General features: G+C 35.8%; 1 protein-coding gene across 1 annotated transcript in view; it reads right to left on the minus strand.

Moving 5' to 3' along the window:
- Positions 1–14186, minus strand: part of SRFBP1 (serum response factor binding protein 1) — a 68986-nt gene that overhangs the window by 13484 nt on the left and 41316 nt on the right. Inside the window, exon 4 of the mRNA XM_048290647.1 lies at positions 11885–11956. Within this exon, the coding sequence (XP_048146604.1) occupies positions 11885–11956 (72 nt within the window). The remainder of the gene's footprint in view (positions 1–11884; positions 11957–14186) is intronic.

A 14186-nucleotide genomic window follows, 5' to 3' on the forward strand; every position in this document is an offset into this window, starting at 1 on the left:
GATAAAATACATTCAGTATAAAATCAAATGCAAATAATACATGCAGATAAAATCAAACACATAAAATATAGTAGTATAAAGGCTACATATTTTTTGCTTTTTTTTAAATATCTAGCTTTCTATAAAATATATGCCTTTCATGTATTTTGACATTTGAACAGCTGAGACACAGTATCGCTATAAAATATATGCATCTTGCCAAACTGCATAAACAATTCTGGGGGACAGCATAGTAAAACAGATGGCACTAAAAAACCCACTCAAACTGCACATAAGAAAATCAAGCAAACATTCTGACCCGAAAAACGCAAGAGACAATCATATTGGGAAATTAAACTGGAAAGCAAAATAAGATGAAATAGAAACCCTGAAACAAAAGATGTACTTCAGGGGGAATAGAAACAAAATACTCCTTGGATAACAGGCAGCAGCTGTGAGAAAGAGAAAGTTCTTTGCCACAAAATTCATGCAGTCTTAAGAGAAGATAATGAAATCTGGAAGAAACATCATATACAAATTAGTTTGACACCAACTATATATATCGGATCTGAAACCACAATTGACTTGTACAAAAAAGTGAAGTTGAGAAATCATTTCTTGTAACTGGCTACTAGAATGAGGGTCTGAAAAATTAAAACAGGCAGCTGTTTCTTAACTCTGAATAGAGAGTTAAGCTGGGTAATACCAAAATGAAATCTCAAAGAACCATTTCTTAGAAAAAAATTAAAAATTGATTATTTATACCTATTTGTTATAGAAAGGAGAGCAGAAACACAAAGGAGACCAACAACACTCAGGCAGTGCTGTAAACAAGCAGTAAACAGTTCTCTGACTTCACGTTAACCTGAATGCATCTGAACTCCCATGATTCAGCTGTGCACCATGGGCTTGTCCAACGACTGAGTGGAGCTCATGGTAGCAACTAAATTGGTGTGATACAGGGATGAGCTCTGTATTATTAAAACTATTATAATAGGCCAAAAAGTTTAAAACATTCTGTCTTGGATGAACCAAAGAAATCCACCATTCTCCCTATGACGTCAATATGCTACAAAACTCTGTACCCAACTACCAGGGATGTAATCTTGAAAAATCCTTAAAATATTTCACTTTAAAACAGATGCTTAAACCTCCAACTATATAACTTGTCAGATGCAGCCTGATACTGCATGGTAAGTATAAGCACATATTAACTTAAGTTTATAGCAGAGAAAGTAGACGTAGTTGAGTTCCTCAAATTTAAAACAGATGTAATGCTTCAAAACTAGCTAACGTTTGAAAAACAAGCACCAATTTAATCAGGTATATTTCAGATAACTTATGATATAAAGGAAAAAAAATTATCCCTGTGGACAAACCATGTCTTGCTCAGACCTTTACATTTACAAGCATTATCATCAAGGAACACACCTATATATAAGTAAAATACTGTCAGGTTAATGTCTTCAAACAGAACTCTCAGGAGAGACATATTTCTGTTCAAAACACTGTTGAAGGAACTAAATATGAGAGCCAGAGGTTTGGAGGCACAGATGACTTAAAAGACTTCACAAGCACTGCACGCACTAATGAGGGTTAGGCTGTGTTATAATATACTACTCAAAACAAGACAGCATTTCTTGGCATACCACATTGCAATTTGTGTGCATGATTGAAAACAGATTTTTTTTTTAACATATATATATGTCTTTCAGACTTTTTCTGAAAAAGACAATGGAAATACAAATTCAGTTCACTGAAAAACTATTAAAACATCAGAGATAAACATGCCAGTTCTTTGGCACCAAAATGTAGATTTTCCGTTATTAAGTCTATTGACTCAATGCATTCAAGACCTACTCTAATGATAAGCACACATCAGATATATATGTAAGCCCTGGAATTACTAGAGCACATCAGCAGAGAATGGATGTAAAAGAGATGGAAATCCTGGGTGTTCAGATTTTATACCATGTATTTCACTATATGGCACATAGAACCTTTATGCTTAGAGGCTCTCGGGCATCTTTCAGGGTATTACATTATTATTACTTAACTCCGGCATGCAGAGTTTTCCTAAGTGTAACCACTGAACCACTCCAATCATCTGGCAGTTATTTGACTTCCAAACCCAAGAAAAACTAGATCATCACCACTTGAAATTTGATGTTGTTCTATTTCCACTAAGTCATCAGTTATCTCCAGTTTCCCATACTTTGTCTTACCTACCAATACTGCCAGAGAGATGCAATGTGCTGCAAACTTATGCTGTCATTTTACCAAGCTATAACCTTTTTATGTGGATGGTTGTAGCAGCTATATTCTCTGGTGTCCCAATAGATGAGAGTTTTTTTTCAAACAGAATTCCAATAATTCAGGAATGTCTAATTTTTCTCGTTTTACAGTTAAGTTCTTCAAAGTTCAAGCAATGGTAGCTCTAGCACTTTTCTTCTAGTTTTCCAGTCTTAACAACAGACTGATGGGCTTCATAATGAGCTGAAAGAGCCCACTTAATCCTGTAACTTTTTTTTTTTTTTTTCCATTTTTATAAATATCCATTTCTTATTATTGAGTTGGGCACTTTAAAAACTTACCTGGACAGGAGAGATGGGAAGAAATCAGAATGATATTGTACTTTATTTTTACATGATATATAATGAAAAACTGATCGAGTTTCATTTGTAAAAATAAAAGGAGAATAAGACAGCAGCAGCTGTTTTTCATTTTTAGAAATATCAGGAATGTCAGATTTTTTTTCTGATTTTGCAATGCAATTCTGAGTCACACTACAAAGCAAAGATACAGAAAGAGCTTTTCCAGTTAATAATGCACAAGGAACTGTTAGTCTTTAACATAAGTAATCACATTTGTTTATGTAACATTAAAGACATCTTAACATTTTAAGTTCTCTAAGCAAGCAACCAGAAGAATGTTTAAATTCATGTAAATTCTACCTTATGTTCTCTCTCCCTGCACTTTTCTCCTAGATAGGAGGGCACTATCATAGAGTGCCAACTATATTGTGCTTCTCAAAACAAGATCAAGAGGTTATAAACTATGACCATTTTTCCCTCCAGGGTACACTGATCTTTATTTCTCACATACATACACACACAAAAGCCTTCCTGCTGGAAGTTAATGCTCTTAAAACCAGCTACGGGAACCTTGGTTGAAATTGCTCAATGAGTATCAATTCTCAGAGGATTTACAGACAGATGACAAGACAGAGGAAACATTTTGCTTTGTCATTTGGTTGAGCACATCCATCTCCCTACCCCTTCATGTGGATCAACTTTACAAATGGATTACTTTCCCTATGTATATATAAAATATAACGATTCTGTCTTTAGTATCCAAAAGAATTAAGAATAACTGAAAACACTGACTCCTATTATCTGTCCTAAATGTGTAGCTTCTCTAGTCTCATTGAACATTTTCTGTTCACCATTACCATTCTCAATGGGGCCTGTAGTACATTATTGTTATCCAAGTTTTGTGACAGTTGGAACTTCCACTCAAAACACTTCAGAGAGCTTTTCTTTTCCAGTAATACCTTTGAGCTGTTAAACTACAGTGCTTCACAGAAAAGTACCACTCTCATGCATGTACATCCCACACCATTATCCCTGTAAAGATGGTAAATTGCATTAAGTATCTTGAAGACCTGGTGGAAGGAGGGTATCTGTATTATCTGTGATGATGACACATGTCAGGAATTCTAGTGTCCCTCCATTATTGTTTTTGGTGCAAGGCTTAATATGGAAGCATTCATAAGTTACACTCTTTCCCCGTGGCTTAGTATTGGAGGTGTCAATCGTCACTGTAGACAGTCTGATTTACCTTCATTACTTACTGGATCAAGCTGTTCTATCCTTGGGCTATGAGAGACATTCCTGAAAAGTAGCCCCATGCTCCTTGTATGTCATGTCAATGTTAATCTGATGTTCCTCCACACATATAACCTTCCCTATGCTTTTAAATATTCCTTTATGTCCTTCAGAATTTTCAGTGCTGAGAGCCCAGTGCAAATTTGATTATGCTGCAGGTCATCCTTCATTTCCAGCTTTTCCTGGCCCCAAATGTACTACAAATACCTACGTGTCTCATTTTTATACCATATACTCATCCAGGCATTGATATTCTGCCTCATAGGCATTGTATGAGAGTCTGGAAAATATTCTGGAGAAGGAGATTGTGGACATCAGTAACCTGGCCTTTCTTTATTTAAAAAAACCCAACAAAACAACAAAACCAAACCAAACCAAACCAAAAAGTTGCCAATCAACCACAATACCTTGAGAACCTCTTGTTATGCCACTTTTCTTGTATTTTCTTCAAGGAAAGCATAGAAACAAGACTACTTCTAATATTTTCCTCTATTATTCCCATGACAGCTCGTATCCAGTGAGATACTGATCACGCATCACTCAAATACTCATTTAAAATAGAAATGAAATTTGTGAGTTGCTTGTCTTTTGTGAGTGGTGTGACATAAAGCTTTCTGGGACTGAAGGAGTACCACCATGTGCATGTGCAGCACCATGCATCACAACATCACCACCACAGGTATATCTGACTCTAAAAGTACTGCTCTTCCCACCCAGCTTTTCATCCATTATACCCTCACAAGCATATTCATTGTATTTGAATTACCTGGGGATCCAAGCCAAATATCACTCAAAAAAATGTGAATCAACTTCCTCTGAGCTTTACTAACAACAATATGCTTGCCCACATTCTGGTCTGTCACATCAAATAAGTGAAAGAGTGTATTCAAATCAAAGGCAATCATACCACTTCTGAGTCTGAGCCTTGTCTAGCCCTTGTACTTTAGCAAACTCAAACAGTTCAGCCAGGCAACAAAATTGAAGAAATACAGCCTCACAGGAATGCAAATGAGTGGTAGAAAGATTCTTGGACTAGCAATTTAAAATTTGAAAGGAGACAGTCCTTTTGTGTCAGAGATAAACAGTATCTCTGTGAAGTACTGCCAAAGTTACTAGCAGTTTATTTCGATACTGAACTTAAAAGAAGACTCCTTCCAGAGTTAACAAAATCAAAGCTGCAGTTAAACTGAGTTGCAATTGCTACTCTGATGTTGAAGATGATGCTAACCTTGGTCTAGTCTACCTCCTTGCTCTCAAACAGTGGCACTACAGTGGAGAATGTATGTCAGCCTAGTTTGAATACGAAGGGGCAACTGAAGAGATCTACAAATTGTTCCAGAGACAGTAAGGAAAGACTGTGGTGGAGGGAAGGAGTGGATAACCAAAAGTGGGAGTGACATGGACAGAACCTACTACAACCCTGTACTCTCCCACTGGAAGCTTGGGGAGGGACTGATACTGGCTGGGCTAGCAGATAGACAGACATTAAACTTTAGCTGCGGCCATAGTAATGGATTCTAGGTTCTAAAATATAGCCTGATGTATATAAAAGCCATGCTAAACAGCTTGGAAGTTTGGAATCAAATTTGGAAGATGAGGAACTTTCAGGAAAAGAAAACAATCAGTCACACAGAGAAAGTATTTACACCTGAATGTGATATTCAGTGAACGCAATGTGATATCAATGAATGCAAAACTCTTCACTTCATCAGTAGTCTTAGGAAGACCACAGACACTCCTGTTTAACACTAACATCTGGTGTTTGACATGGAAAATTCTCAGGAAACAGTGGCTTCATACATTTAGTGTAACTTTCATTCAAATGGAGTCAAAATACTCAGGACAAAACAAATTCAGCTCTGTAATACTGATACCCAGTACCAAGACAGTTATTTTAGTCTGTGATGCAGGAAATTGTAGTATTAAATTAATGCAACTCATTTCCAAAAAATATAACATAGTGACAGATGCACCTCTTACAGAGAGAAAAGTCTATCTAGCATCTAATATGCAAATGAGTATCTATTGTTTCATACTGAAATAAGAAGGGAAGGTAACATTTTAACATGTGGCAAAATAAATTGAATATATTATTTTCAGCATAAACACATTGTTGGAGAATAGAAACATCCATGCACCTAGTAAGGCAATCCATTCCTTCTGGAGCAAAAGGAAGTAAGATAACAATGTTACCAATAATTAATACTTATAGAGAAGGGGGACGGGAGTGAGATGGAGATTGTTCATGAAATCCAGGTAGGCAATTAAATCATCAGAGTGTAACAACCAGAATTCATATAAAAAGGAGAATGAAGTTTTTCTTGGATTCCTCAAAAACACCAGCCATTTGCCCCTACACAGGCAAAATCAAACCACAAAATTGCAAAGTATTAATGATAAGCATATTATACAAAGTTTATGGACTATCACATCAGTATCACAAAGAAAATTGATTCATACAGTAGTCCTATCCTTATGGTTTATGTATTGCAAACAAAATATTTCCATAAGCAATGTTAAAAATCCATGTACATAATAATCTACTATTAAAGGCACTAATAACAGAAACAGAAGTTTTACATCAGTAGTAACATCTATCCTAATTAGTATGTTTGTGTTGTGAGTCGAATTCTTCAGGAGGGCTGGGGGGAGGAGAAGGGAGGAGGTTGTGGAAAAATCCTCCAAACCCCAAACGAAAGACAGCAACTATTTTGTGTCTGATCCAAAGCCTTTGAAGCTAACAGCAAGTCTTCAATTAAAATGCAAAAGACCCGTTTTAGGGGCCCTTTTTATGATTTAGTGCATTTCCTCAGATTAAATCTACAGTGCATACAGAGGGGTTTTTTTAGGTGTTTTCCACCAGGAAAAACATTTTCAAAATAAAGGAATGCAAAGATCACAAGCATAGATTTAGGATTGTCAGATGAAAGAGAAACCTTTATATTTCTCAAAATTAGGAAATACAGATATGACTGTTCCTCTGTAGATGCAGATGTGCTTTCTCAAAAATTCTACTTGATTCAGAAATTACATCTTTCTTTTCCTACCACACAGTTTGAAAGTACTAGGAGTATTAAGTTTAAAATTTCCCCAATAAATAAGTGTATTCAGTAGAACAATGTCTTGTGTATTCCTTCAGCAAGACACTGCCTTGTATCCATCTAGTGAGTTACTCTGGGAAAACTGCTGCTCCAATTAATTACTCACTGTTAATTAAAGCCTGAAAGCTAGCAGCCTTTCATAATTTGCCTTTCACATATTGTTGGTGTGAAAAACATTTTCAATATAAATCTAAAAAGAAGAATAAAACCAAAACTACTATTGTGACTTCTCCACCCTTGCTCCTTTCTTGCATACTGATGAGAGAGAGGCTGAGAATTCATAGATGACTCTAAGTCCATCACCTGCATAATTTAAAAAGGACGTGAATCTGAGAAATGCTATTTTGATAATGTGATTGAAACACGCTTTTGAAAGAAATAAAGCCAATACATATTTAGCCCTGTAATTTCGTCCTTCCTGTCTGTCCTGGGCAGAAACACCTTTCTACCTTTTTCTCATGTCCTTTTTGCACAACGACTTCCTTAGTCCCACAGCAGAGATCCAGTGAATTCAAGAAGTCCGGGAAACAGGGTCTTCTCACATGTGCATCAGACAAAGCCTTGTTTGATAAATCACCCTTTCATATTACTGTTAGTATTTTGGTTGGTTCCCCTATCCCAAGTTCATTTAAGTCATATAGGTGAAGTCCCATAGACACTAAATTCACTCACCCCAGAACTTCTAACTATAATGTATCAGTCTTTGGGCATCTGTTAAAAATATCTGAACCAGAAGCAACATAGCACTAACATAAACCCTCCAAAATCATGTTAAGCCGAGTTGCCCTCATCAGGCAGCTTAGATTTTAAATGATGAAACTCATACTGTGTATCCAGTTGCTCAGTCAAATCCTGACATGTCCCCCTATGGCTGTGCATGAGCCGCCTGAGATCCTATTTCTAAAGTCTTTGAATTCCTTTTAAATTCCAAACAAGACAAAGTTGGTTCCTGTACATGAAGCAATCCAAAATAAGCTTGCCAGACCTTAAACTGGGGGGGGAGGGAATGAAATGCTTCTAAGGGCTACTAATGACTTACATTTCTGGCCTACAAAAAATTTCTCAACACACTTAGAAACTGTGGCAAGCTTTTCAGAGGGATGTGGCATGGCCCCAAAAAACTCTGAGGATCATAATATACTCAAAATTTGCTGTGCAGAATCCTCTTTGCAGACAAGCATCTGTATGATTCAAACGCAACAGGATTGAGCAATGGATGGAAATACAACACTTAACAGGAAAAGGTAGCACTGTTCTCAAGGACCAGACTAAAGATCAGTGTAAAAGAAGGGAATACTATGCTCCTAAGGTTATGTGAGAATTGCATCTGAAAGCAAAAAATATAGGTAGTATTTATCATCTGTGAATGCTTGTTGGTATTTCTGCAAGTTGGAACCATGTGCTCAATTCAATCTCTGATAATAATGTCTATTGGTACTCTATTCTTCACTCAAAGTAAAATACAATAGTTAATTTCTGTTTCAACTCTGCTCCCCCAAATCAGACAGTCACTGAATTTTGAAACACATAGACTTTATTTGTTAGAAAAAATTAGAAGTATTTTGACTTAAGGCAAGATGACATATCGCTGCTTGTAGCAGAGTTCCATTATGCTGGAATTCTGTTGTTCTCAAGGGTTTAAAACACATGCACTTTTTTCTCATGTGCTATACACCAAAGACTTACTGGAAAAAAGCTAAATGAGATGCTACAATACGTTAGTCAATATCTGTTAGCAAAGGCAACAAAACTCACTGTGCTTATGAAGGTGTTTGCAGGTGGACCAACATCCCCTTTTCCAGAGGAAACAGACCAGATTATACACAAAATTTTCTAATACTGGGAAAACATCAATACATATTAACTTACCTATCCTGCCTATCTTCACCTATCTGAATTACCTTAAAGCTATGTTAGCAACAAGTTGAAGATAACAGTTAAGACTTTGTCAGTTCTCAGTTCAGTTTTCTGCTTGTAATGAATAGCATTATATTAGGATTAGGTTCCAATTTATAACTTCAGTTCAGTGGAGCACAACACTGATGAACCAAGCCTCCCATAACAGTTAGGAATATATGCTGTGTGCAACAGTTCAAAATGCCATCACAGCTGAAAATATGAGTTTAAAATATGAGCTCTATGACATGTTTTTCTACTTTTACTAATGTCTGTCAAATATATTTGTGGCAGACAATGCACAGCTTGGTATAGAAAGTTCATAAGGACTTGAAGAAAACCTAGAAAATACAGCTTCTGTTTTTCAACAGCTGTAAATACAATCAACAATATAAAGCCTGGTCAAAGTTGCATGGTAACATTTACTACAAGTTTTACAATACAGTTTATCACCTGTTGGTAACAATGGTGGCAGGTGCAGCAATATTCATATGGATTAAAAATATTTCAGCAGATGTGCATGAAGAACTGTTCACCTGCTGCTTCTTGTAATGCTTTTATGAAAAGTCTTGCATCACGGGGCTGGTGACTCTTGCCAAATCCCCCTGCAACTACATAAATCTGATGTGCTTATTATCAATACAGAGATATTTACAGCTAAATCATAGGAACTCACAGTAAATTGCCACTTAGCACAACTTTATTGTACTTAACTGAAATATATGCAAACTCTTTTTAAATAGAAAAGTATGCTTCACTTATTCTGAAAAATGTTGGGGAAACAATAATGAAACATAAAATCTCAGTGAGCAGAAGCAATTAAACAAGTATCTTGACTACATGACCACTATGCAAAACTAATATTCAGCATTCCACAGTGAATTAAAAGCAGATTGCCTTTTGTCAATGAAAACAAACCTATTCTGAAAACGAAAACAGCCACAGGATGTTTTCCTTCAAATATTTTGAAACTCAAGTTAATGAAAAGGTAAACAGTGTGGTCTGTATTTCATGAGACTACAGAATATTGCTAGGGATAGAAAATCAAATATATTTTTTATTGTATGTTTAATAACTAACTGTGGGAAAATAAGAAATAAAATACTGGAAAATTAACTCCTGCTTAACCACAGAACCGATGCCCTCTTTAGTTGGGGAAGTGCTATGGCCAACCAAAAGCAACCAATGAAGTTATGATGGCACAGCCACCACTTGTCAGCATAGTGTTATAATTAATTGTACATATTCTTCTTCTGCAGTAAGGAGGTTAAAACCTTCTATGGGTTTAAAAAAACATCAGCATTCATCCATCAGCTTGATTTGAAATGTAAGTTCCATCCACTACAAAGTGTGAGATTAACAGAATTCCATTCCTCTGAAAAATGGGACCAGTAGCAAAAAGTAATAGAAACAACAAAGATCAAAACGCCCAAAAATTCCATGAAGGTGCTCACATTATACATTTTCAAGAACTAAAGCTAAATTAAAGCGTATTTTAAGACTTTAAGTAAATATGAGATTACATTCACAGTCGTTACTGTGAATATATAAAAAACAATGTGGTGAAATAAACCAGGAAGATCAATTATACTCCTTCAGCATTCTTATCAATAAAATTGCCCTCTTAGTAAATAGAATTCCAACTGTAAACCTATAAATTCCTTTAAAAAAATAACATCAATTATTTAATTTTGGTGCTCCTACACTTCATAGAATCAGCATGGTGCATTTGAAATCTTGGCAGAAGAGTCTACTATGGTTAAGTGACTAAACGTCACTGTTTCAATTTATAATCACTCTTCAAAAATTAAATCCCTCTCCACATGTGCTCGCACATTCAAAATCTTCATGTCTGCACCATTTCTAACATTACAGTAACAAGTTTCCGACTACCTCATCTTCACACTGGAAAATCCTGGTCAAATAAATTTAGAAGAAGAATGCTTTTTAGCTTCATGTCAGTTTATCTGTGACCTTTTCCTTACTCTCTTCTATCATTAAGAGAAGGAAAAACAGTTAAGATGCTTCTACCCAAACACTGATCCAGAAATACCAAATTCCTATGATATTTTCCTATTAACTTGATTTTGCTGACATGAAATATTGAAAAACTTGCTGCACACTATGCTAATAACTGAACTACATCACACATGACTGCAATATGCAACAGCAGAGTTATATTACAAATTAATGATGCCATTACACAAGTAAATGATCCAATTCTACATTAAAACTCACCCCATGTACTATAAACATTTCAGGTTTCAGCCTTCCTCAGTGGGCCACCCATAAGAATTTAGGATAAAGCCAAAAAAACCATAAAACTTCATGTATTGACATTTTTAAATTCAGAATTGCTTTCTGGCATCACTAATGCAGCATATCATTTGGAATGGTACTGCTCTCCACCTCAGCTGGTTATTGCAACAAGCGTCTCTCCACTTCTATGTCTTCACTTAATCTCTTACAGACATCACTAGTTAGACAGTTAATATTTGATACTGTACCATCAGCAGGCTTCAAGAGAAACATTACACTGAAACAAATGAGCCACAGGGGTGTTAGAATTCCACCTTTATTTCAAGCTAACGTTTGTCGTGCTTTGTTTACATGTGGAAAAGTCTCTCGACATTTAAAAGTATTGGGAGTCTTTTTCCAACTGTTGTTGAAACCTTACTTAGATTATTTACACTAACTGAATCATGTATATATACTATATAAACAAAACAAATCTATTTATAAATACTAAGAAATCACTGCTATGCTTCCTGGTATTCTGCTCCAGTTACTAGGGACTAGCCCACCAGACCAATGATGACAAGTCACTTGTACTAGACAGATACTCATTTTTCTGTAGATATGTCCGAGTCGATAAACCTCCTCAGAAAAGGAAGATCTATAATGAAGACACAACACAACAAACAGAACACACTGTGCGAAATCCATGTACTTGCACTCACATACGCATCTTTTCTCACTCAGAGAAGCAGGGGAAGGACAACAAGATCCAGCAAGTCTTACCTTTCTGCAGACAGTTTCAAAATTAACTTCTGTCCTAAGAGCAAGTCTGGTAACTTCATCTGGTTTTATGTCCTGTAAAGAAAGATAAGTTTATTCTTCTTATGATCAGACTTCATGAAATCTTTCTAAGGTTCACCTTCCTCATAAACATTCTAACCATTCTTTTCTTTTTAAAGGAAGAAAACCAGTTTGTTATATGGAGACTTTTGGTATGTATGTAAACACTACATTTATACTGACCTTTCCAAAACACTACCTTATACCTAATCTAACTGTATATACTACTGCTGAAGGCAAAAGGAATTTTTTAGCAGCAAAGTATGCAGTAGGGTGGTTTTATTTGCAGAAATATTTCAATTACCCATATTGTTTTACTACAAATAAACTTTGCAAGGCTTTAAATTCCCGACTTATCTTAGACTCTGAAGTTATATCAGAACTTATCAACACATGTGAACATATAAGTTTAAGACAATGAAAATGAAGCAGAGATGAAAAAAAAACATGTCTTTTCTAAAGAAACTGACTACACATGCAGTTTTTATTCCTGGACTTAAGCATTTCCACTGGCAGCTGAAATAGAGGAATGAAAATCCTGGACAAGTGGATTTTGTTAAAAGCTCAGTATTTTACGAAAGATGCCCCCATGACAGATTTCTCACTATTTTAAGACACATGCTTGATGCAGGTTGTATTACAAAATGTTCTATTAACCTCATCAACTGAATTAACTGAATATTATTTTCCTCCGAGGGCAGTGCAACAAAAAATCATGTTACATACCAATTGTTTCCCAGATGGCTATTTTAAAAGCAGTTTAACTACTCTTATGCAGGACATAAATAATTTCCACACATTTTGAAAAGTTAAAGCTCTGTACAAAGTAATTTAGTTATGTTCAACAACTATATTGCATTTGTTAATTTCTTTCTTCTCCTGCTTAACCATCCTTGATACCTATTCCAACACTTTCATTTTAACATCACGGCTAAGTTCCATATTCTATCCCTCTTCTGTCCTAACTCTGGAGCAGTCTGTAAACTTCCTTAGACATAATTTCAGGAAATACCAAGTAGTTTACATTCTTATAAAAGGTCATACCTTGCATCTCAAAACCTTTTGTTTTTCTTCTTTTTATAGATAAGATACCTTACAGAGACTTGCAATTTATCTAGACCTTTAAGGTGTTGCATGAATTGCATATGTCTTGAAACTGTAAAAAACTATCTAGTAATGGGGAAAAAAGTAACAGAACACAGTTAAATTAACAACAACAACAAAAATCTCTTTTTGTGAATGTCAGAAGAACTTCTAGAACTTTCTAGAACTCTGCAAAATCATCTCCCAAAGGTGCTAGTGGAAGCCCAACCACACTTAAGAGGACAGAATCCACACTGGAAAAACACTGGTGGATGTAGGAAACAATCTTCTACTGGCAGATGAACAGTTGGATGACCTAACAGAGATGGAAAAGCCCTATGATTCAGTTTTCCATGACTTTTCAAAGTGTTTCACAGATGGTGAAAGTAGGACACGTTGGTTAAGTGACATGCTTACTGTCACACAGCAGGTTGGGGGTTACAAATGAAGCTCTGAAACCCAGTATTATTCATCAAATCAAGCTGCTGGTTTATTAAAAAAAAACAACAACAAAAAAAGATAATTCTTATGATCTTCATCCCAAATAAAACTGCCTATTTCCTGTCTCCTTAGGATTTAAATGCAGGAACAGGGTTCAGGGCAGAGGCAGATGAACTTCAGCAATCCCTCCATGAGAATGTCAGAAGTTTAATTTTGATATGACAATATTGCAGAATTCCCAAGACATTGCAGAATCATGAATAGTACTGGAGAATGAATTACACTTTGGAATGTGAAGTCATGAAAGCCACATTGAAATGCCTCAGATACAGAATGAGGCCAAGAACCTTCTGTTAAGGCTTAAATCCCCAAATTTATAAAATGATCTCCTTCACTTCTCTTAGATTTAAGGCAAACAAAGCATTTTTGACTTAACTATTCCAGAGCACCCTGGTTTTGTAAAAGTAGCCACGTGAGTCAAGTTACTGTAATAAATACATGTTTATTCTGTCTCTTAATGGTCAGCAGCAGATAATAAAAAAGGGAGATAGTGGTATTTTTCCCAGCAGAGTTTTCTCAACTTTGAGATGCACATACCTCAGTAACTCCTGACTCACCAAGAAAACCTTAGTATTGAATATCTATTATGAAACTCTCTTTCACCATTTATGCTAAGGGATGTTATAAATCCCTGCCCCCTTCCAGCATCTCTGAGACTAGG

This window comes from Corvus hawaiiensis, chromosome Z, assembly GCF_020740725.1.
Source record: "Corvus hawaiiensis isolate bCorHaw1 chromosome Z, bCorHaw1.pri.cur, whole genome shotgun sequence".
NCBI classification, from domain to species: Eukaryota; Metazoa; Chordata; class Aves; order Passeriformes; family Corvidae; genus Corvus; species Corvus hawaiiensis.